Source organism: Manduca sexta, chromosome 16 (assembly GCF_014839805.1).
Source record: "Manduca sexta isolate Smith_Timp_Sample1 chromosome 16, JHU_Msex_v1.0, whole genome shotgun sequence".
Classification (NCBI taxonomy): domain Eukaryota; kingdom Metazoa; phylum Arthropoda; class Insecta; order Lepidoptera; family Sphingidae; genus Manduca; species Manduca sexta.
The window spans coordinates 139,402-164,724 of record NC_051130.1 but is presented as its reverse complement, the minus strand read 5'-3'; the positions used below and the strand labels follow the sequence as shown (position 1 = coordinate 164,724).

Below are 25,323 nucleotides of genomic sequence, written 5' to 3'. Positions count from 1 at the left end.
TAATTAGGCGTTAATGTTAAGAAAAAATCAATAATTCATCTGTAAGCATGTCAAACTATCCTGATTGGTCAATTCGCTATACCGTTTATAGGAATCAGTCAATAAATATAAGATTATTTGAGCAGAAAATTGTGAGAGATAAACCTATCGTGCCGCCCTAGATTTACACATCTACAAACCTACAGAATAGAAGTCAATGGCCGCACAGTCGCTTTGTCTCTTTCTACGGAGTGATCATTATGTGGTATAGTTCAGTCCACTTTGTCTATGGTTTTTTATAGAGCGATTAGTAAAGTCCTGGTTTTGTTTGTCTCCTAGTGAATATCCTATCTCATTTATACGTATGTATGTCCATCCGTAAGAACCACGTAAACTGTACATCTTGTGTCATATTTTTATATTTATTTTTGGTTAAAGATGAACATAGTCAATTTAAAATGAATTGTGTTTTATTTTGTGGTTAACATCCCTTTAAAGGCTAGATATAAGACTTGATTACATATTGGAAACGGCGTAAGTACTGATTTATGAATTACCTAATTATATTTTATGGAGTGTCTTTTAGAAGTGGCTTCACAAAATCAATAGGTATATTATAGGCAATTATTTAACTTCAATTATAATTAAAATGTGATAGCTGGTTCTTAGAATACAGTGTGAAATTACAATGGAGAACTACGCCAAGATATGGCAATAAACAGTACGTAGATAACAAAACGCTAAACAAGTGTATATCGCTTTTTTTTTTCATACGATAGTTTATTAAGAAGTTCTCAATATACTTATCGGTGTGAATCTACTTACGTTTACGAGGAATACCATTTAATGTAATACAATGATATGGTAGATTTGCATTTGATATGCTCTCGTTTCAAAATGCAGAAGATAGGCTGTTATTTATGAAATGAACAAATCTGTCAATCGGCATATGTGGGTAGACTGGAAATTAGCACAGCTCTTCCTGGGCTGGAACGTGAAAAAATTCCTTATAAAACTTTCGCATATCTTAAAGTATCCTTTACTTCGAGCTAGTTTGTTTATCAAAATATACAAATATCTATTAGAGATTTCGGCGCCCCGCCAGGGGCTTGTTTTCTTGATATGAACTCAACGACATGGAACATTGTTATCCGGTTTACTTTATTAATAGGCCTAAAGAAAGTATTTTATTTTTTTGTAGTTAAGCAAATTTTTATGTAAATTGCATTACCGGTGTGGAGACAGCGTTCTACGCTTGATTTAAGTAGGTAAATATTACGATTTCTAAACTCCAAAAACTTATTATAGTCTTATATATTTCTTTACTGGATTATGTACCAGTAATAAAGCGATGAAAATATTTACGGATAAAATTTTGTGTCACGTGGTAATAAAACCTGCAACCTACCATCTCAGCCACATACCTACTTACACTACGAGTAAAAGTAGCTAGGATGTTTCACTACGTTCGATTTTTACAATTACTTTATACGGAATTGTAAATAATAAGAAAACTATTTTTGTCAAAGCAGCCATAAAATTAGTTGAAAATGGACCAATAAATCTTACTTCAAATATTGCAAAGTGTAAAAATGTGTATCGTTGCTCTTTCTCGCGCCTCGTGATTCTCCATTTCATTACCAAGATAATATTGCATCGCTTGTTCAGTTTTTGACATCTAGCCCTTCCATCGGGTTTCAAAAGCTTGTGTCTTCTTTATTTTTGTCTTCCGGATTTTGATCGTGCTCTCTATGTTAGACTTTAAACTACGATTTTTTTGGACACTTAATAAAAAATATGACTAAACTAGCCTATTGTGTTGATTGCACGTTGATTATCTAGTCATTGAATTGCATCTGCATTACTTTGCTATACCGTTACCATGCTTTGTAACTTCACTGTCGAATGTCGTGATCTTTTGTTCGCACATTGTTCTTTGTTTATTTTATCGCCTCGCAGTTCATCAAAACGATTCCCACAATTGATTCGTAAATTACTTATTGATACGGACTACGCGAACTTTTACCTTATACATCCACGCACACGGTTTGTACCACGAAACTTCCAGATTTGCATTTTCAATACTAGCAAACACAATACTTTTTAGATTTATTCGCTTAAAATTTTCATATTATGAGTAGTTAATCTTAAATTCGATGCACGCTCACAATGGAAGATACATCGTGAGTATATGCATGTATTCAGTAACAGATGTGGGAGGACGCGCCCCTCCCCAAGGTCACCTCGTGAGCGGCGACAGGTGTTCTGTTATTCCGAGCATTGTGTTGCTCTGCAATATAACTGCATCTGTCAATGGGTTTTTGCGGCTCAAGATGTCATCGAGTTCTCCTTATTTGATATGTAGATCAGGCCTTCAAGACAATATTTCCATTTACACTTAAGTTGCTAGTCACATTTTTATCACCATATATTTACGCTTGTGTTCTCGTAGACAGCAGTGGCGATGCGTGTAATTTTCCGAAAGGGACCCGACAGAACTCATGCACTGATATGCATGAATGTGGTGTGCAAATCGTTCTTATGATGAGTAGATTTTACATAGATTAGGAAAGTGAAACCAGCAGGAATCGGGCTATACATATGGAGCTTTCGCCACTGATGGCGAGTATAACTCATATGGTTTAACTAACTTGTTTTCGTAACGGCTGCCTCGATGGCGTTGTAGTAATACGTACGCGTTACGAGTACGACTACGGAGTTGAGGTCCTAGGTTCGAATCCCGGGTCGGCACTAAAATAGTTGTGCCTGGGTTTTGCTGTTTTAAAAATTACTCAGTTGCAGTTCGGAGTCAGGAAGTTGGAGGTGTAATACGCCCGTGTCACGGAAAGCACGTAAAGCCATTGGTCTCGCGCCTGATTATCTCATGTCAGATTACCGTTTCACGAGACTATGCAAGTGAAGGAACAGACCTGTATATTGCGCCCACACTTGTGCACTATAATATCTCCTGCATACCTGGCTGATCTCCGTTAGGATTGACCACCGCGCCGTGACCGAAATTCGGCTAGGAGGGTATTCATTCGTAACCTCTCAAGACCTAACCTTGTTTCATAGGTCAAGACATACGAAATATTAAAACAACAATTTCAAATTACAAAAACTCCTTTAATATAAATGTAATCATAAATAAAAGCTACATAATATCGACTGAACAATAGCTTAATATACATGTTGCTAAAACGATTGCTCTAGTAAGGACTGTATGCAATTTTAGTATTTATAATTGGAGTTTGAGCAATTTTAGTTTCGTTTCGCCAGCGGGTTAGTGCCCACACATTGACAAATACTTTCCTATTAGTAGATATAATATTTTATATAAAATCTTTAACCGAGATAGACTATTCAAGTTATAAACAACAAGAATACATACAATACGTGCTACTGGCGAGAATTATTTTTGGACCAATCCTTTAATTACCTCAGAACGAGTACTGCCAGTATAAATATTCTGAGTATACATCGACAAAAAGTATTTATTTTTAGCCAACAGGCTATTTCTGAAGCCTTTCTAAACTGGTCCGATTATTTTGTGGTTTGTATCACACGAATCCTTTTACCATTTACAAAACGTCCCAAATCCTTAAGCATTTAAAGGTTCGAGTGGAATATTGTTTTGTTGATCTTCGTTATATCGTAGTTATATCTGTAATATCATTATTGTTATCATTTAAGTGCATGCAGTCCTCAACTAGTGCAATCTGGTTCCACAATTAATAATAAAGATAAATTACATTGGAGTTTGGTTCGGTTCCGTTAAGGCACGTTAAAGGCCATTCATTGCGTTTAAAGCTTACATTACTTACTCTTAAAATATACTATATTCGTGTAGCTGTTTATATCTAATAAGTGATATAATGTTCGCAATAGTTTAGACAATCTTCAAGAATTATCAAGTTAAGTATTAGTACTATATTTATTTATGCATATGTTTAAGAATAAACACCCCAAGGTATCACTTAGACTAGAAATAATTATTATTTGTTTTGATATGCGGATGGAACCCACGGCCTCCCGACATAAAGCAGGCTTATCGCCCGCTGCGCCAACAAGGCCGTTGATATGTAGGAACAGGAAAAACGGAAATCAAATCTAGATTGACTAAAAGCTTTGTTAAATATAAAGCAAAATATTAAGAAGCGAATAAAATACCGTCTGAAACTATTGCAAAACGGATTTTTCGATTAGAACCGTAAATTATTCGGAAATAACTGATTGGTACAGAAAAGATTTAATCGAAGATCGATAATCAAATTATATGACGAAACCACACATAATGCTTACATATATTATTACAAAATAGTGTTGTAAAGATAGATAATTTTAAAACGTAATAATTTCAAAATTATGTTGCGTTTAAAACAGTATAAAATAGTCAAAAACTTTATCAAAATTCGTTAGTTCACGAAAAATAATTAATCTTTTTTAAAAAGAGTAGGTAATCGGTTTTAATAATTCTTAGTTGCCATCAAATCTACATAAGTAGGTAAATAATATATCCAAAGATGGACAAAGCTGCAACTTTAACTATTGAATCACTAAAACTTTATCATAAACAAATATATTTGCAATAATTTAAACTGCAGGTTCAGGAATAAAATGTGTTTCGATTCAGAAAAACTCGTACAAATGGAACTTTTGACCTCACGGTTCGCGACGCACGTAAAGTGGCTCTACACGCGACCGATACAATTTTGTACTTTTATTTGCAACGCACACTGAATGGCAAAATTTTGTTAATTATTTTTTATCGAAACTGTAGTCGTAATAAGAATTTTTATTTTATTGTTAACACTACGTTTTCACAGTATTACAAAAAATGTAGTCATTTTGCATGTCACGGTTCTTCACATAATACATGACAATCATTTGTCAAATTTCTAATATTACTGAGAGAAAGCAGCAAGTACGAGCTGAGATTATTTGAGTTTCGTCATTATGTAATACTTATATAAATAGTCAAAAAGAACGTGCAATACTTATATTTAGATAAAACGTCACACAAATTATTTAAAAAAAATTAACTTATAAGAAATAAATTCTTCAGAGAGCACCATTCCGGGCACCGAAACATTAACGCTTTTGTGCCGTTTAATCATAATATGATGTTATTCATTACATTATCTTGTATGCAGTGTGATCAAGAATGTAGCCAGAGACCTGTAGACAGGTTAATTTGGGTTATCAATCACTTCCCGAAATCTTTGAATAACTTTGTGGGCGATTGCTACTTTTATTCCTTGTTGTCGTCGCAAGCAATGCCAGAAGAATAAATTATTTAGGAGCATTTTATAATATACTTTTAAGCATACATTCTTAAAATGTTTCAAATAGTTTTGTACACATTTTTTCCGGTGAATAGTTCCTAATTACGGTCCTGACTGAGACCAATTACTTTCCTTGCTTTATACCGTAAGAGGCGATTAAATAAGGTCATTGAGGTCATGCGCGCGGCCACCGGAGCGACCTCGGGGAACCTTAATCATAGCTTCAACTCCCAACTCTCATAAATGGAAATAACAGAAGCTCTTTTGAGTGGACAACAACAACTACAAGATAATATATAAAAAGGTGCTATTTTGCCATAGCTTTTAAGTAAGTTATTTGCATAGCTAATATTGATAAATAACATCATAATTATTAAACAGTTTTACTTTTGTCAAACATCAAAAAATTACAAATTTTTAATATATATTCGAGTGTAAGGACTTTTTATTCGAGATTTATTTGGCTGCGCAAAGAATATGTCCGTAAGCTATGTCCGGCTTTAGCAGTCTTATAGAGTTATAATCTGTCCAAAAATCAGCTCTAAAAGGAAATTTGGCCGAATGTCCTTTAATAAAATATTTAACAATGAAACTTTTGCCGACAATGCCAATGTATTTGATGTTGGACAAAAGCAATAAACGAACATAATATCCAGTTCCGTCGTGATATAAGAAAGGACATAATAAATTAAGTACAATCACTTATAATTACATCTATTTGACATTACTGATCGCGCCAGGTTCGTGGAGAGAGCGTGGGGGAAAATGTTTGTCGTAAATAACTCTAAAACTCTGAGATTATTTTGTAAATAACTCTTTTAATGCGATTAGAGAAGTTATTTAAAACTCATTAGAGTAAACGATACGTAAGTCCTTTATACCCATTAATTATCAAAGTCAACGCCACATTTACCCCCGAATATATTCTAACTACGGACCTGGTTCACAGTGAACTTTACTACCATATAATCCGTATCATTAAATTAAACAAATTTAGAGTTTACGGCGTGTTTTATGGACTACTTCCTGGGTGGTGGAGGCAGTGAAAGTCTCAGATACTATGTTTATCTCTTTAACGAAAGTAAACCCGATGGTTATATTTGGGTTACTGGAAGTATTAAGTGATTCATAGGTAATAGGGAGTCATTTGAGTGAATTACCTAAAATACTTCAAAGATAATCGTATAGTTCTTTAAATTAAGAGTAAATTTTAAATCTAATATAATATGTTAGTAGGGACTAAGACCAAATCGGCTGATTTCCGCAGCGAAATATGCTGCTATTAGACAAATAGGGCTGATCTAAAGAATCAAATTGTTTTGCTGTGCAAGGGCTACCAACTTTTCTAATACGAGAAGATAATATATCCACACAAATCACGCAGTAAATTCTGAATATTGATAAATTATTCAGTATTGCGAAAACCGTAATAATACTACTAAAATGTTATCTCTTTGACCATGACGTGTCCACGTCTACCACTCTGCGTGGGAATTACGATAAAGTATTTACATACAATTTAAAATGAGTTATATATTCGAATGTTAAATATCAAAATCAAATATATTCACTTAAATTATACCCTTGTTTTCCTGGGCCTATCAATTCCCCAACTGAGGCAAATTCTCAATTTGAAAATATTTCACAATATATGTGGCTTGGTGGAAAAGGACCAAAATACTTGCTCTTTTAGGACCAAGTCACAGATATCAAACTGTGAGGTCAAGAATGGCCTAACCTACATCTCTTTCTTGAATGTTGTATAGGTTTTTTTATTACTGTGACATTCGGTTTTTTATAAGCTATAAAAAAATAACCCACATTGATATTTTAAAAAGGGTGACTGTCTGTTAAATTATTATCAATCAAACTATTTTTGCATATAGTCCATTCTTGCAGCATAATATTAAAAGTTTGTTTTATTGTATTAAGACATGTTTCAATATAATAAAATTTCAAAAGATGTGTACAATGTGCAAAATCTGCCTCAAAATACTCTTATAAAAATAATTGGAATGTTATTTTAAATATAACTTATCTCTATTTAAGGCACATTAAGTCCTTACAATAAATGGCTCATTGGTTCATGCAGGTACTGCTGCAATAGCTCTACAATATCAATCACAAATTAACATATGACCTGTAATATATCTTTCATACATTTCCTATTTCTCACTACTTTTTAAATGCCCCACTTGTGCCAAACCTGTTACTTTTTTTAAATTAAATGATCTGTAGTGTAATTTGTAACAATTATTTCAATATAATTTAGTTAATTCGTGATTGATATTGCAGGTTTAATGTGAATAAATAATTTCTTAATGCTATATTAAGAATATTTATCATATTCTATGCTTATTCGACAATTGACATTTAATTAAATACTTATGCAATTTGTTCCCAAATTCCAGATCATATCAATTGTTATTGGGGGTTTATTACCAGTAACATCATTCATCATAAACCTATAGGTCCAAGAAGACTACTATAGAAGATATTGTGTACTCAGAAAAGTCAACTCAAAAAACATGTATATTGTGTTTTAATTATAATGTATGGTAATAAAATACCAAGAACACTGTAATTTTTTTTTTATAAAAGCTTTAAATAATATATCACTATAAAGCTTTAATAGGTAATTTTAAGATATCTTGCAAGATTAGCTTTTTAGACACAATTTTGTTCCCATTAGTTCACATTTGTGAAACCACAGCTGCTTTTTGACTTTAATTCTTTTGTAAAATTAATATACTTTGCTGCTCCTTTACATTAAATGATATAATCAATAAGACAATAATAACACACACCAACATATTATAGTATAGGTAAAGTATCATCCAAGAAAAAAACAAATAATTGCTTTTTAAAATTAAAATTACATAGATATTGATTATAGATAAAGAAATCATATTTTGGACTGTATCCTTATTAGCAGAAGGCAGCAAACCATTATCCAAACCTACGTTACTGTATCCTACAACCTTTACGTTTCTTCTCTGCCTGCTTACTTTTCTTTTTGGCTAAACCTTCTGAGGTAATGTCTGATATTACAGACATCCTTTTAGATGTGTCGAGTCGTTCACGGCCTGATTGAGGAGTACTTACGCTGTCATCGTCCGGTGGATATGCTGTGCTGTACAAGTTGTTGTTTTCACTGTAGCTGTGTGGGAAATTGGACCCATTTGGCATAGTTTCATTTGGATGATTGTCTGCTGGGTAGTGTGATGCTGGGCGGATACTCACTGGATCTGGGAACCGGGGCTTCTTGCCTGTAGCGGGTGGAGGAGGGGGATGGCGGTGCTGCAGTCCATTGTGCCCGTTAGTTGTCCATCTGTCGGAATCCATTGATCTTGAGTGCGAGTGAGATACATTCACACCAGGCACAGCTGCGTCTGTGTGCTGAGAGTAGAACTGATTGGACATTTCCTTTGCTTTCATTGCACTGGCTTTTGATTCAATATGCTCCTTTTCAAAAGGCTCAACATAATTTAAATCTGAGTCCACAGATTTACAGAGTCTGAGTGGGTTTTCCCTGATGATGTCCCGTGGGTTGCTGTATGCGTCACAGAGGGTGGCTTGTGGAGTCTGCGTAGGTTCACACTCCTGAAGCTGCTGAGCTGCCATGCGCTGCTGTTTTTTCAGAAGAGCCTTCTGTTTTGCTTTTTCTTTAGCTCTCTGCAGTTTCTTGTACTCTCTCTCTTGGAGTAGCCTTGCCAGCTCACCATCTTGGGCCTCAACTGCACATCTCATGTCAGCCAGCAGGGCATCATGTCCTTCAGCTTGGTGACTTAACTCTCGTGCCAGTCTTGCATCTCTCTCCTCTTGTTCCATTCGCTTTTTTATTTTCTTCTAGTTCCGGCAGGTGAGAGCCCAAGTTCCTCAGGGTTAATGTCGTTAGGCGGTGGAGGCAGTGGCGCAGGCGCTGCGGCGCGCGACGAGCTCGGCTGCTGCAGTATCTCCGAGTGGTTGCGCCTCTGTCGGCGCAGGTTGATTTCAGCCATTTCACGAGCTATTTCGGCATCTATCTCTGCCTGCCGGCGACGTGTGAGCTCGCGCAGGTGTGCCTCGTGCTCCAGCACCTGCTGCTCGCTAAGCGCCACGGGGAAGTCTTCGCGGATAAGCTGGTTGCGATGCCTGTTTTCGCAGAGGTGCGTCGAGATCTCTCGGTCCTGCAGCCGATGCGCCAGCGCGCCGTCCGTGCGCACCAGCCACTGCTCGCGCAGGTCCGTCACGTGCCCGAACTTGGGCATAGTATCGCTCGCCTGAAACCCCGCCATCGCTGGTGCGCGACGAGAAAGCACGGACTTTCCAAATTTATTGACGACTAACGCGCACTAACGCGCACTAGTGGTCGTCCAATGTAACACCAATTTATTGTGCATCAGCACGACATGGCTCGCGTGATGATGCCAGCCCGAGCGCACTCACAACACCCATTCATAATACAAAGTGAACCTTTCACGACTTTCTTTGGGAACCGTGAGAGTAAGTGGGAACTTTTTATGTATCGCCTGTGAGCCTCGCACGAACAATACAGCGCAATGTTTGATAATCTACATAATTAATAGCGACGAGCACACACTGATTCACTCTTTTATCCCTCCTCCACAACAAATTACAAACTAGTCTGACAAAAATTTTAATTTTATGACAACATTGACAGCGGAAATTGACAGGTGCATTCCATGATAGTGTAGTTACATACAAATGAGTCATAGAGTAACTACCAAAGGTAACTACTGAATAATCGATTCCATTTGACTTTTTTACGTCCCTAAATCAACAAACACTTAAATAAAACTAAAGCTTTGTCGGATTATAATCAGATTTATTTACAGTAATGGTAATTATGTAGATAAAGTAGTAATGTTTTCGTCTCGCAAACAATCATGGAATATAAAATTACTTTTCAGGACCATTATTCAAAATCTAGATAATTGTTCACAAAATATTATTCGTTAATTTTGTTATAAGTACAAGAATTAATAAATTTGAAGAATGAAGATTGTTAGCCAGTCCCTACCGACCTCAAGGAGAGCTGATAAGGCGTTACCCATAAAAATACTTGAGAACCAAAAAATAATTTACAACACACGAAGCGCCTAAAAAATTCGCCCGCGGTGCCCAGGTCCCTAAGGTGGACCCTTATGTCAGGTTTTTGTTTCCTGTGTGCTTATAAGTGCTCGTCTTCTGAGAGAACTTCTTGGACATTTGAATATTTTGTCGTCAAAGGCGCAGCCACAATCTAGCATCGACAAATATAATTTTTAAAAATTTGTCGCATTCATATAAAAATTATATTTTTTCTATTTGTAACAACTCGCCTATTCTTCTCGAGAACTCGCCAAGTCCTTTTTTATTAGCCGTGAGATAAAACCCTTCTTCTGACATGCGATAAAGCCAACTCGACAGTAGCGGGTACCTTGTTAAAAAAAAAAGAGGTGGTGGATATTCCACCTTTATTAAATCTTTAATAATTTCTACATTAAAGAAATTTCAGACATAGAAAACTTCTTACCTGGTTTTGTCTATGGGTACTAAAACATCTAAAGTGCTAAGAATAGAGCAAAGAGCAATGTCTCCGAGGGTTGGCCAGCATCCTGTAAACCATTGTTTGGAAATCAACATACTCTCCAAATCTTTATAGGCACTTTCAATATCATAGATTTGCTGCGGCAACACGAAGTTACAGTTTTCATATAGGATGGGATACTGTAAGAAAAAGGATGACTTGGTTATGGTGGAATAATATCTAATAATTATGTTTAACTAAATTTTGCTCGCGGCTTCGCCTACGTGAAGAAGTTTTCCAGGATGAAATTTCCACTATATATTTTCCCGGGATAAAAAGTAAATCTATAACCTTGCTAGAGTCCTAAACTGTCTCCATCCCAAATTTTATAAAAATCCGTTCGGTAGAATTTGAGAAAATCGATAAAATACAGACAGACTGAAAAGAGGACTTTTTTATAATATGTATAGAGTGATAGCTTGCGTATCGCAACAGGCCTTAGTAGTTTACAAAAAAATATTGCGGCTGTAGACTATTCATGGAGACAAATGTGTGCGGATGCGCAAAATATATTTATCGGTAAATAATCTAGAATTGTAGAACAGATGTGCAATAGCTACAGTTCCCAATATCTAGATCAAAAGACATGCGTGCCATCAATTGAAATCCATAATATTGTTTGGTTTGTGCCTGTGCGTGTTTTATTAAACCACGAGAGGTTTAATATTTGTAGCTAAATATGAATGAATAAACACCTTAGGAGTCTCAATTTGCAACTCAAAAAACTAATAAACGCAATCACTGATATGATATAGACTCTTACCGCCGCAGCTTGAAATCTTGGGTACAATATACTACTGTTGAAATGGAGTATTTGATCGACCACCGATCTTCCTCCAGGATCTTGTGGAAGTAAGCGACTCGAGCTACAATACCGCGATACAAGATACGTGCAGATGGCGTGGCTGAAATTAATAATCAATCTTTTATAACTTGGCATTGCAAATCTTGTTCTGTATGAGCAGGATAATGCAATACAAATACTAAAACGGCAAATAAGACGGATGATTTCACGGTGGCTTTAAAAATTATGCTGGCCTGTCTTTGCACTGTGTCCTAAATTGGTGGTGAAAACTTACAATTAGCTAGACACGTTTTTTTTTTTATGTAATAGCTAATTAGGTATTCGCTAAACACAAAGCGAAGGTCCATAATACAAAGGCATATAATAAAAGAGTAATAAGTAAATCTTTGTTACTTATCAATACTACCCACCTATGTTATGACTACACTCTACAGATATAAATTACCTATCGTGAAGAACCAGCTCTCTATCCTTCAGAATAGGTAGCGTTTGTAATGGATTCATCTGTAAATTATGGTTAAATTAGTACTTATATAAAAATGTTAGTATATCAGTATATCCAGAGGAGCCTTGGCTGAAGTTACGTCTTATGCGGTCAGTGATTCCTACTTCATAATTATTTTTTTAGTTTGCCTCATAGTTTGAGTGTTCAATTTGAACACCATATGACTTGATTACTCCCTTATTTTAAGTCCTATATTGAAGACGAACGTGACTTACTACGGCAATTTCTGGAGCTCTGTGCTCTCCTTTATCCAAGTTTACATCAACTTCGGTTATACTTAAATCCATTGAATCCAGTGCCATCATAACAGCTCTGCACGCGGGACTGCGGTCTGCCTTCCATAATGTGCAGTACCTATATTATTTTAATATCAGATTACATCCATATCAAACACATCAACAATCTGAATGATGTGTAATATGGACCGCGGACAAAGACGGCGTAAGAACTGGAGAACTTGGACCACCGCTTACGGTCCCACGATCTGAGGAATTAAGCCTTTCATGAGCTTGTATACCTTATTTTTTATTCTATTCAGCTACAACCATGAAAAGCGTGCCCGTACATAATTATTTCACTACTCATACAACTAAATCCAAATGAACTTATCAGTTATAGCTAACAAATGTGGCTAGCAAGCATTTGGGACCACAAGTATGCGTTATTTAAAAATATAAAAAGAACTTATATAATATGTTGCTCTGTCTCTTCCTGCAGGTAGAAATATTAGTCTTTTTCATCGATGGCTTTGTTGGGTACGCATCACGTTGAATCGAAGCTAGCTCAAACTAACATGCTTTGGAATGATATACAACTAACTTCAAACCCGAGGCCACCGCTTTACTTCTTCCGGCTCCCATATTTTTTTTTAGATTTTTACATAATTTATAACGAATTGATTTACTGAGATTTTCTTTACATTTTTTTGTGTCCAAAAATGTTAATATGGCTTTAATGTTATGAGGTTACAAAAATTTGAATTCAATGACAGGACAAAAATCAAAAGTGATTTGACTGATTGCTAGTTTTAAAAAGTTTCGGACAATTGAAAATTAAAACTTAGCTTGCTAATTACAAATGGGATAGGGGTGGATAAAAAAAGCAATAATATTCTCTACCACAGATGCTTCTCTTTATGTCTGTGTAATTTACTTAAAGCAAAAATCCACGTAAAAAACTATGGTGATAAATAATATGTAATATTAAAATAACAACATTCGTATAAGTAAGCAAATGATATTGTTATAAAGATATATTGTTTTGGTTATAAGTGTCGTATTACAACATGCGATAGCAGGCGTCATATTTCCATGTTATCTTCAACTCAGTAAGTACCTAGTTTAAAATTTGTTTTACAAATTGGTACAGGAGTGCTGATCTCGCGTATTTCAAGTAGTCCCATGCATAATGTAATAGGTCTAAGACGAAAAATACAGTTGCCGGACTAGTCATTGTTTTCTCGAATTCGTAGTAGCTAGGTTGTATAGGTACTTACTATCTGTTTAAGACAAGTAAGCTCTCGAGTAATAATTCAACAATGTTTTTATTAGGAAAGATGAATACAAGTGGATATTACCGTAGTTTTCGGACAATATACCCATTTGTAAGGTAAGATGTTATAGTGGAAAGTCATCTTTTCTTTTATTAAAATTCAATGAATGCATGGTCCTCAGAACAATCACAAGCAGGTCCCTATTGTCAACTCCTACTGTAACTTTTTTTATAAAAATAATAAAATTAAAAATAACCATAGACATAAGTGGATACAAACCTGCGGTACACAGACTCAGTTATTGCTTGTTATTGTTCTGAGAGTACAGACCTATGGTACCAACAAGTACACAAGTTTATCACGAAATTATGAATAATCAGTTAAAGACGAAAATATAGTTCCCAAAGCTAACATATTTATATTTTAGGGAAGCATCTACATCAAAAAAATTAATTCTATACGGCGACGAAATTTCTCCACCAGTACGATTTGTGATGATGACAGCTTCGATGTTGAATATCGATTACACTTTTCATAAAATCGATCTTTTTAAATCAGAAAATAAATCAGATTTTTATAAAAAGGTATCAATAACAGACATGTATTAAGTATTTCTTAATCTAGTTTGGTTACATTATATTTTGACAAACATCACACATTATATGTATTTTAATTAAATTAAAATTTATTTGCAGATTAATCCTCTACAAAAAGTTCCAGCTTTGTCGGTAGATGGAGAAATAATTTGCGATAGCCATGCTATTGCTTTATATCTTTGCCGTCTTAGCAAGTATCAGAAATTATATCCGTCGGATGATTTGATGAAAGCTGCAGTGGATCGGATGCTATATTTCAACGCCACAAATTTATTTCCTATAGATAGTTTTATATTTGTGTGTACATAATAGTACTGTTTCGTTGCCGGTACTGGTTAGTTTTAATAATATCTCGTTATGCTTATTTTTGCAGACAGAATATTTCGCTGGAAAAAAGTCCATAAGTAATGAAAAAGTTATAGAGTGGCACTCTTCGCTGATATATATTGATGACAAACTCAATAAGCATCGATGGTTGGCCGGAGAAGAGGTATAAAAAATTGTTAACATTGATAAAAAAAACAATTATTAACTATTTAAAAAGTGATTCAAGTTAAATTCCATTACTTACCATTAGTGTAAAAATTTATGAAATCATACATTTTTGAGACGACATTCCTCAAATTTTATTTTATAAACGAATATATCTTATTTGTTTTTATAAATAAAACAACTTTAGTTTATTGTTTACAGATGTGGCTTTGTGATATCTGTTGTGGAGCGACGATTAGTTCATTAGAACTATTAATACCAGGGGTTGAAAAATATGTTGCACTTCAATCATGGATGCAAAGATTGCAAAAACTTCCTTGTTTCAAAATTAATTACAGTGGTTTGATGAAACTAAACAACTATGTCAAATTGATTGATTCCTAATAAAGTTGTTACAAAAAACTGAATAAAATTTTTGATTGCAAAAAAATAATTATGAAAGATCTTTTTTTACACGAATGTACTTCAATCATTTATTTAATAAATAATTGAATACGCATAATATATGGTTAGATAAAACGTCGATGTATTAACAATTTATTTTTGTAATTTCTATGGAATATTATATAATATAAATATGCACAATGTTAGCAAGGTGTAAAAGTGTTAGATATTATATTGTACACCTATCTACCGCGCCAGCTCCTTGGAGAAATTTTCAACAATGTTAGTTCTTTTAAGTAGTCTGTGATTTCCAACACCGGCTTGCACTTCAAATGTCAAATTGTCTTTAGTCTATGGCCGCTTATTGATTGGTCGACGAGGAGATGTAAAAAATGGCTGCCTTGCCTTCTCCTACTCAGGTAGAATTATTCGAGATTTGTACAGTCTGTTGCACGTAAATCTCGGGAATTCAACCCTTTAAATAAAGTTTATTAAATATTCTACCGTATAGTGCCGTGAAAATTATGAATTTAGTTCTCTATAGATGAATAATTTGCCGTCAAAGTTTGGTGTTCTGTGAACAGATTACGTTGCTTATAAAATTATTAAATAATGTTACGTTTATTGCGTTATGATTGGATCAATTAGCGAGAATTAGTAGTGTAGAGTCTATTAGTGGTGTGCGGGGTATTATTTCCATTGAAACTTCTCTTTTGACCTTGTAATTGACTGAGTTTCGTCAAGATCAGCGAATGCCGTGACCAGTACTCAAATGTCACACCCATTACAATTCAAAATAAGTTTAATTAGTTAATTTTCCGTGTGTATAACGTTCTGAAAATGCTGGTCGAACGATTGCAGGTGGCAGGGACCCACAGTGCTATATATGAAGCTTATTACAATCAGGTGAGTGGATTTGGGATCATTACTATCTAATTTGATTGATAGGCCAAATTGATGATAGATTATAAATATATACGAAGAAGTGATAAAAAGTCTGAGTCTAGACAGCCAAAGAGCATATAAAAGTGTTTAACAATATTATGTACTTTACCAGTTTATATTAGATAGTTGATGAAGGATTCTCATAATTAACAATTGATAAAAACATCTCGTTATATAACGAAATTGCTGTTTTAATCAAATAAAAAATATGAATATGATCTTGTTTCTACATTTAAGACAATTGGTGAAAAAAATAGCCCCTTTTATGTCTTCATTAGTTCTTCTAAGGTGTTTGTCCAAAACCTTATTGATATATAATGCATAATACTATTTTACAATGTTTGCACAGTATTAAATTTAACCGCTACTAGATACCCATTTAAAAAGGTTGGATTTGATTCTTTATATTACAAATATAATAAATTTGTAAATCAAATATAGCAATTTTAACAATTTTTCTTCGTGATTTAAAAATACATATTGTTATGTGAAGGTATTAAAGATTTTCAGTTTTTACGCATTGATAAATAAGATAATTTGTGAATAAGGCATTCTTTGGTTATCATGAGAGAAAGGAAATTATTATCTCTTGGATATCCTGCAGTAAACATAACTAGGGAAAAGTTACTCGACTTCTTTCCTAAATTGTAAGTAATGAATATAAATCAGTAATGAATGCATACATTTGAAAAATGGATATGTATGCATTTTTATAATTTTCTTGAAAAATAGTTTTATTAAATTACTTATTCAAAATAAAAAAGCTTGGATATGGTATTTGAATTACACAATTTATACAATAGTTGAATGTAGAACTACTGGTATTACTAGGTGTTTAAGCAAATGCCTGCTTAGATCTATAGGTATCATTGTATTGTCTTTGTAACTTGTTTTTTATTTATTTCCCTATTTATTCCATCTATGATCAGCTATCTTAGCCATAATTAGGTTTGATCTTAGTGGGCTAATCAATTTTTTTAATAAAATTCTGGGCGGTTGATAACTTTCTCATTACATCATTAAAACTATATCATTATAGAAAATATATTTGGGATTTTTACCATATCATGTGATTGATTGCAGCAGTGATACATTTAAAAAGACTATTCATTGTTGGGTTTATTTTAAAATGTGGATTTAGCTTAACAGTTCTTTAATTTATGCATTACATAACTTAGGGAACAAAGTCAATGCCAACGCTTTTAGAGCCTTCTGAATTGAGTCAAGAGTTAGTTCTTAGGGCTTGTTTCACAATATTGTAAGTAAACATTACTCGTCACATAAATTTATAAGCCGATCAAATAATAAAGTTACACTCCAATCTTTTCTTACAAATAAATGGTAATAAAAAGAGCACTACCTACATTTACTGTTTAATATACATGAACTGTTGTTGAATAAAATTTATTTGAAACTAGTAAATCAGGCTCATAATATGTTATATGACAATTTATTAGTAATTAAAAGTCTTATAAGTATACTCTTTTGCTATTGGGCATGGATATCTCTACTCATAGTATGAGTTGGTCTAGTTAGGGCTTATGATGAACTATGCAGATTAAATACCGGTTGGTGGGTACTTAGATATCTCCAAAAATTTTTAATCAGAGTTGAACAATAGCTTCTTCCCTAGGTGATAGTATTTCCATTCCTTTACATTCCTATAGACTTACCTCCATTATGTGATGGAGAGTATGCATATGGTTATATAAGGCCATCATCATATGTTTTTATACTTTTATCCCAAAATTTAAAGTCAGCATATTCTTGGTATCAAAACCATGGTATCCTAGTAATGAGATGTTGACACCAAATAATCAATTGCAGGTGGACCCAAATGGCAGCGGGGTGATCCAGGCCCTGGATGCGGCCAGGTTCCTAAAGAAGTCCCGGCTCAGCGATGTGATCCTCAGCAAGATATGGGACCTCTCAGATCCCAATGGCAAAGGATATTTGGATAAGGTAAGAGATAGTAGATATGTGAATGACCACTATTGAGAATATTGGGTATGTACCTTTTGCTCAAAGCATAACTGCAAATAAAAATAATAATGAAAAGCCTTTGATATTAGCAATGAATTCTTGCGTGTTTATATATGGAACCTAATTTATATATACAACTTGAAAGAATTGTATGGGGAGTGTAACACAGCCCCATTGCAAATAAATAGCCAAAATCCCCCGACCGCAACATCCGTTTCTCTTGCTTTTCGGACAGCGGCGAACACTGAATTAGCTGGACAGTACTTCACATACCATCAGGTGCAGAGGGGTCACTTTGTCGTGCTCGTAAAAAAAAATCAGAGCACTGCGTCATACTGCACTACGCTTCATCATACGAATCGTCTAAGAATATATTGACAATTGCAAAGTCTAAGCTCCATTAAACGTTTGCGTAAATAGATTCATCACAATATCAATTGTTTAATATTGTTGAGAGCAATGCTTGATCTTGTTTCACTTGCTTACTGGACGTTGAAGGTCGCGACAAGGCAGCGTCAGAATTCACTCTTGCTGTAGTACGAATTACATTTAATTGTTAATACTTCTCCCAATATACACCGACGCTTATTTGTTTTATATTGGTCTTTTAAATTGTCGGAAAATATGTTTTCGAAAGTTTGATGGAATTAGAACCTGAAGTGGGGATAGTCACGCTCCAATTACATAATAGTAATGAAATATACTCAACTTATTCTTTATGAGATTTTCATATCAAACGCTCACTGATATGCTATGTAGTTCGGAGTTTTCTGATACTTTTTAACCCCAAGTAGCGATGTGCATTGTGTTGCAGTCTCAAGAATGTCTTGTAAGACATTGCATTTTAAGTTATTACTTGGCGTTTGAGACTTAACACCTCAGGTCCCTAGATAACGTCAGCAATGTGGTGCTCAGCATACTGAATACATTTTAACTAAACATTGTCTGTGATCTTCTTTTATGAGCAGACATATCTTCTGTTGTAATAAAGACATCGACGGTTAAAAAAAGAATTGACACTGATTTTCATACATATTAAAAACCATCGCTTTAATAATATCAGCCCTGTATTATATACTTGCCCACTGCTGAGCACGGGCCTCCTCTACTACTGAGAGAGATTAGGCCTTAGTCCACCACGCTGGCCTAGTGCGGATTGGTAGATTTCACACACCTTCGAAATTCCTATAGAGAACTTCTCGGATGTGCAGGTTTCCTCACGATGTTTTCCTTCACCGTTAAAGCGAACGATAAATTCACAAAGAATACACACATGATTTTTTAGAAAAGTCAGAGTTGTGTGCCCTTGGGATTTGAACCTGCGAACATTCGTCTTGGCAGACCGTTCCACACCCAACTAGGCTATCGCCGCTTTATTCTATGTTTTTTTTAACATAGTTAAATTTTTCGAAAAAAAATATCGCTTACGTCAACCATCGAAATTATTTCGATATGTGATCTCTTCTCTGTATTGATTATTGAAATCACTCATGGGACTATCGATTTGGTTAACGACTCCCATTAGGCACGATTGGTCCGCCAACGTTCATAGACTCAAGATTATGGCCACTAGACGACGCGACGTCATTATTTTTAATTGCTTCCGAGCGGATTATCAAATCAATAATATAATTAATAGTATTCGTTAATGGTACGGCACTGTGGTTATTCTGTACTACAGTGTGTATCTGCGGTGGTTTTGCCATTACAGCAAAACTATTAGCGATTACCGCAATATGTGTTGTTCATTAACATTTATTAGTAGACAGAGTGCGGTCTAATTACTCAAATAATGTTTATGTGTTTTTCGTCACAAGAATGGTATTTATTTAATGATTCAGATTTTGAGATTTTGTTAAGTAATTGTATTTTAGCAACATTGTATTATACAATCACATCTTTTTATGAAATACTGCTATACGGTCTGCAAAATTATTATTATTAATATCAGTTTCGCTTAAACTGATTCTTAGTTGTCGAAAGTAGTTGCCTTTTCCGTACAGGTTCTCTATGCTGTGCAGTCTTAAAAGCCTGACATGAACTTCTAATAAGAGTAGGGCTGCCGTCTTGACTTCCAAAAAGCGTGTAAAAATAAATGATTGTTATTCGGCCGGTTAAGTGGGAAAACACAATTGATTTGAAATAATTATTTGTTATATCCACGCAAGAATTGTAGTTGGTGTAATTAGCACTATGAGCCGTTCCAATTAAAGAAATAAATAAACAATAAAAAAGATTTTAAAATCGTCCTTGAAAAATATAGTAATTTTACTACATCACCAAAAATATTTGATAGCCCTAACCATGAGACTACCGGGAAGGGACATGACCGGAACCTACAGGGTAGTAAAATGTATATCCCATTTTTGCTTCTTGACGTAGCGTGTGCCGCCCCCACCCCTCGTATTTGGGTTAAGGGTAGGTGTATAATGCCTTTGACAAGCATCAATGACCCTAGAAATAAATTGCGCGAGTCAGCTTAAATATTATGTGCTTCAAGAATATAAATATAATTTATGTTTTGTTGCTGGAGTTGTGATAGGGTTGTCACTTGTAAATTGTTATATTTCGGGTGATTGTATTGCCATTGTGTGGTATTGATGAATAATATTACCGAGTGATTTTATCTCAAAGTAATATTCAAAAAATCATAAACAAACATGTTAAAAATATAAAACAATTGGATGTTTAGTAAAACTAGTATTGATAGTTTCAATCATGTTTACACTTTAAGACTAGAATTTCACAAGTCAGCATACTTTGATTTAACATTGTGCCAGTATCGTTCTAGGACATATTATTCCTATAGTGGGATGTAATTTCATTAATAAACATATTTCAGATATTGAAATAACAGACCTAAAAATAAAGGGTGCGGTCAGGGACCTACTCATTCCCCAGCCGTATCACAATTCATCGGAGTAGTTTTATTGTACAAAACGCCGGTGGCAGCCCTACACAATAAACAAAACACGCGACGCCTGAGAGGTGTCAGTCAAGCCGTTATCACTTCGCTATGTTATCAGGTGCTCGACGTTTGAGTATCGACTCCGCATCCCGAGATGTTGATTATACTAGAGATAAAATGTTCTTCGAGAAAGAATGGTACATACTGATTTAGATGCTACAGGCGGTTTGTATGGCACTAATAAGTGAATAACAACGAAGTTGATATTTATGACGAAATAAGTATGTCGTATGTAACATATTTTGTTAGTTCCCAGTGTAATGCATCGTGTTGTCAATCGTAATATTCATTTATCATCTTGTGTTTATAGAGGATATACTGTGGGATTTTTTCTTTCATCCGTTGTACTCTTCTGACAAAATAAACCACGTAGTGTTACGTAAAATATTTTTGAACAATCCCTTGCGGTATTTTCAAATGCGAAAAATAATTATGTCACTACCGACATCCCAATGTAGGTTATAACTTTAGATATTGGCACTAAAATGGACACTAGCCTAGATCCCCCATTATGAAAGAGGTCAGTCTGGTTACTGACCTGATTCCATCACCATAAAGCCCCATATACGTTCGAAGAAGTATTTTTTAAAGTAGCATCTTTTGTTCGAAATTTAAACAATTTTGAATATGAATGAACAGGAGTGGTCAATAATTCGAAGAAATTGTATTTTATGGAAGATGGGCTCAATGGACTTGTTTCCAGAGCCGTAATAAATAAATAAAAAGAAAAATAAAAGAGTGGTCAATTAATCAGGTATCAAATATATGAAGTGACAACCCTAAAATCCGTTTAAATACAACGCTGAAGTTTGGTATTGATTTTAACATTAAAACGATGTAAGAGATCGGCGAATGTTTATGGCTGCTTGGCAATTGTAAAAGCCCAAGGCCCGCCATTTCACCGCACATTCGGCTAATTACTTAACAACCCTAGCCAGAAGACCCACATTAATACTAAAATGTCACGCCTTGACAAAGAGAGTAAGAAAAAGCTATAGTGGCAATTATTTTTTCATACAAATGAATTATGTGACTGGACTTGGTTTAACGTAAAAAATATAAATAGACGAACAATGGATTGTCCATTACTGGGTCCCATTGCGATATCCCTTCGTTCCATGCACGTCTCAAATTTTAGTAATTACTATTTATATTGGCTGTAAAGTAAGAAGAGACGTACGACCTCACAACTAGCTTTTTGGACAACTAAGACAATCCTATAATGTACCCAGCAGTAGCAGCAGTTGTACCCAGCGATATCTCTTATGAAAGCGACCACTAAGTTTTCGCAGTTCGGAATATGTTTTAAGAACTTTGTGATTATTTTTCGTGTGTAAACCTTGTTATAAAATATAACATATTATGTATGTGTACTTCGACAACTAATGATTGTTCTTTCATTCTAATATTTTTTATTCTGGTATAGAGGCGTTGGTTGTAACTTATACAAATGAATTAATGAAAATTACTATTTATCGTTATTTAATAAAATATTACATAGCCGTGGTTATAATTCTTTGTGGATGAGTTCATGATTTATTTTGTGATGTTTCTAAATAGGAAATGGTTTTATTTACATTAGTACGCTTACATAATTTAACTTTATGCAAAATAAATTTAATTTGAGTACATTTAGATCCATGGTAATTAAAGTTTGTATAAAGGCGTGTAATAACTGCGAGAATACCGTTTTGTCGTAGCGAACGTAAACAGTACAATGCAGAGCACAACTCAAAAGGTATTGCGAACCGAGTATATGTTTTTAAAAAGAAAATATAAAATCTTTGAAGTTGTATTTTATATCCGCCCGGATAGCGACCACCGTACACAAGGTGTTGAAACCCGCCATAGTGGTCCAAGTAAGTGTTGCGTTCCGGGATCAGCCTTTGTGCCAACCCAGCATAATTTTGTCGACTGCCGAGGGGTAATCATCTCTCGTCAACATTCTACTGGACTTCACTCCACTTACCATCACGTGCAGTGGGCCCACTTTGCCGTGCTAGTATTAAAAAAGAAATTCCTATAAAGTAATATGTGAATTAAGGTAACATTTAAAAGGATTGCACGATACACCATAATAACTATCATACCGTGTCTTACACACCCTTATATTTATATCGAAATAACTTGTTTATGCTAACGAGACGCAACAAATATTTATTACAAATGAATTAAGAATTTACTTTAACACACAATTATATGTAAAACAGTATTTCGGTTCTAGCTATCGTAATATTTCTATGAATATTTAATGTACATAATAAGCTATCTCTGTAGTTTCACCTCTTTCCATGCTACTTAAACAGGGTTAAAGGATTTCAACTATCTGTATGTGAATTATTTAGACGATATAAATATACTAACCTTTATCACTAAGCTATCGTTTGTAATCTTAGTTGAACGTATGTTTAATCCGTTGAAGAAATTCCTGACGAGTTAGCAGCGTTTACAATCTCGTATAACAAGCCATCTACAACATTGCTATTGCAAACGCGCGTCGTACGAGTTTATACGTGCAGTTTTTAGTCATTAACATTGTGTGGTTTTGTGAGGTAATCGTGCCTTTTGATTTATTATAAATAGGGCTAAATTAACAAATGGTTCCTTGTTTGTAAGCGTTCATCGACATAAACATCCGATACATGAGTTTTAGGCGTTTTTTTTTGGGTTTTAAAATAAGAAGAAGCTATCTTGAAGATCTTAAGATCGTGTCTTCGTATTTCTGCAGTACCTACATAAAATAAATGACATAATTTTCAATATTTCCAGAAGCCAAAATACCGCTCCACCCTTCCCCGAACTATTCCTTTCCTTGCAAATACCTTGGTATTGCGTACATGTATTTTCTGTAGATGTTTATGAGTCATGGGCATTACTTACATCGGACCGACAGATTGCCGGACAAACAATAAAAAAAAATGCAACTTAAAACATGTTATTATGTAAAAATTTAAATGGCAAACATAACTAATGGCTTGGCACTGGATCCTGGCATACATTTGTCGCCAATGCCTATGTGGGACACTGTTATACTGCTGGCATTATGTGTCTAGACAGCAGTGTTATGACGCAATCGAATAATTCGGAAATTGATTATTGAACTTTGGGCTTTTAACTGATATTGTGTATTTTTGGGTATCTGACCGAGCAGTTAACACCGGAGGATACCTGCGAATGGGGTACTGAAATACCCCGGATCAGGGACTGCAGGGCCCTGGAGGATAGTTTAGAAGGAAGTGTGAGTGAAGGATAAGGAAACCTCTTAGGTTCGGAGGAGGAGAGAAGGACAGGAAGTGATCGCGAGTCCTTATAGGCGTTAATGTAAATTGGCAACCAAGAGGTATACACACTTTACTGTGTGTGTGCCTAGGGCTGCGACAAATGTCTTCCTGTGCGTCGGCGAGCATTCGAAGTGGAGACCGAATGCACAAGAATTGACTCGGGGGATTTGATGTTGACCTTAGCGTGACCGCCGGGACGAGATCCTTACCCTACATACAACGCACGGCATACCAAATAAAACTCCCCGGTGGCTCTTCGGCGTATTAGGGACGACTGCCGGCTTCCTCCAACGGAAGTGTCTAAGTCCGCGTCCGCAAACTCTTTTTGCACCTGCCCTGATCTTACAAAAATGTGAGGTTGGAATAAAAAAAAAATTACAAGCACGTTGAAATATTAGCATAGTTTTTACAATCGCCAGTTTAGTTGATTCCAAACCTCTGATGTGAGGATTTCAGGCCACTTGACTGTCACTAGCGCGATAGAAAAATGATATAACTTTAGAGCCACAAACTCCTTAACAATCGATACTAGTTTTCCAAAAATATCTATAGCTACAATAGGGGACCGGCCTATGCTTGATTTTGTCCATTATTCTATATATAATGGTTAATAATATGAAAAAGAAGTACTCCTGCGAAAACTGCATAAAAATTGGTTAAAAATGAGCGAGTAATTCATATTTAAAATATTGTAATGTGCAGAAGTGGGCGCGATGTGGGGATATCGCTACATCTCTTTCTTTCGCACGCGTCGTAATTCCCGATGACGTCACATGTGGATATTTCGTCTCTTTTCTGTTTCTTGTTAATTACCCCTTCCACCGAAATTCAAAGACTTATAACTTGTTGATTTTTTAAAAGATTTTAAAAATTCCTTCTGTGTTATAATTTATATTATGTAAATATTTGATAAAAGTAAAGAACAAAAATGAGTCCGGTACCCTATTTTGTATTACCTTTTTAGAACTCGCCTCGTTTGTGAGTCACGGTGGATATCAGGCGAGTCTAGACTAGTTTGTACGGACTACGTTTTCAC

The 25,323-nt window shown here is 34.9% G+C and overlaps 4 protein-coding genes across 6 annotated transcripts in view; 2 read left to right on the top strand and 2 right to left on the bottom strand.

Moving 5' to 3' along the window:
• Positions 1 to 6,717: 6,717 nt before the first annotated feature.
• Positions 6,718 to 9,971, bottom strand: LOC115447241. The gene is given in 2 exon segments (XM_030174233.2): positions 6,718 to 9,113; positions 9,116 to 9,971. Coding segments are annotated over 2 exon segments (1,311 nt in total). The 5' UTR covers positions 9,542 to 9,971; the 3' UTR covers positions 6,718 to 8,228.
• A 100-nt stretch (positions 9,972 to 10,071) lies between these two features.
• Positions 10,072 to 13,465, bottom strand: LOC115447259 (glutathione S-transferase 1-like). The gene is made up of 7 exons (XM_030174254.2): positions 12,966 to 13,465; positions 12,362 to 12,500; positions 12,087 to 12,145; positions 11,600 to 11,741; positions 10,783 to 10,976; positions 10,589 to 10,686; positions 10,072 to 10,509 (listed from the first exon to the last, which is right to left on the bottom strand). Exons 1-7 carry the CDS (start codon positions 13,004 to 13,006, stop codon positions 10,415 to 10,417), a joined length of 768 nt encoding a protein of 255 aa, XP_030030114.2. The 5' UTR covers positions 13,007 to 13,465; the 3' UTR covers positions 10,072 to 10,414.
• LOC115447260 (glutathione S-transferase 1-like) lies at positions 13,383 to 15,133 on the top strand. Of its 3 annotated transcripts, XM_037439100.1 has the most exons (6): positions 13,385 to 13,473; positions 13,697 to 13,754; positions 14,066 to 14,222; positions 14,334 to 14,531; positions 14,608 to 14,724; positions 14,928 to 15,133. In XM_037439100.1, the coding sequence occupies exons 2-6, from the start codon at positions 13,702 to 13,704 to the stop codon at positions 15,108 to 15,110; spliced, it is 708 nt and encodes a 235-aa protein (XP_037294997.1). In that variant the 5' UTR covers positions 13,385 to 13,473; positions 13,697 to 13,701; the 3' UTR covers positions 15,111 to 15,133. The 3 variants fall into 3 exon arrangements, with proteins under 3 accessions (XP_030030117.2, XP_037294997.1, XP_030030115.2); XM_030174257.2 differs by lacking the exon at positions 13,697 to 13,754 and having other exon boundaries at positions 13,383 to 13,473; XM_030174255.2 differs by lacking the exon at positions 13,385 to 13,473 and having other exon boundaries at positions 13,496 to 13,754.
• Positions 15,134 to 15,400: 267 nt separating this feature from the next.
• LOC115447226 (epidermal growth factor receptor substrate 15-like 1) overlaps positions 15,401 to 25,323 on the top strand; it is a 35,238-nt gene continuing 25,315 nt past the window's right edge. The window contains exons 1-3 of the mRNA XM_037439406.1: positions 15,401 to 15,529; positions 15,972 to 16,016; positions 17,883 to 18,017. Coding sequence (XP_037295303.1) covers positions 15,503 to 15,529; positions 15,972 to 16,016; positions 17,883 to 18,017 — 207 coding nt within the window. The 5' untranslated portion in view covers positions 15,401 to 15,502. The remainder of the gene's footprint in view (positions 15,530 to 15,971; positions 16,017 to 17,882; positions 18,018 to 25,323) is intronic.

Excerpts from the sequence above, each read along its gene's own strand:
- LOC115447259 (XM_030174254.2), bottom strand. The coding sequence starts at position 13,006 with ATGGGAGCCGGAAGAAGTAAAGCGGTGGCCTCGGGTTTGAA. Across the intron at positions 12,501-12,965 it reads GCGGTGGCCTCGGGTTTGAA|GTACTGCACATTATGGAAGG; the intron begins GTTAGTTGTATA and ends AAAATAATATAG. Across the intron at positions 10,977-11,599 it reads CAAGATTTCAAGCTGCGGCG|TATCCCATCCTATATGAAAA; the intron begins GTAAGAGTCTAT and ends TTTTTCTTACAG.
- LOC115447260 (XM_030174255.2), top strand. The coding sequence starts at position 13,684 with ATGTTTTTATTAGGAAAGATGAATACAAGTGGATATTACCGTAGTTTT. Across the intron at positions 14,223-14,333 it reads AATCAGATTTTTATAAAAAG|ATTAATCCTCTACAAAAAGT; the intron begins GTATCAATAACA and ends ATTTATTTGCAG. Across the intron at positions 14,532-14,607 it reads CTATAGATAGTTTTATATTT|ACAGAATATTTCGCTGGAAA; the intron begins GTGTGTACATAA and ends TTATTTTTGCAG.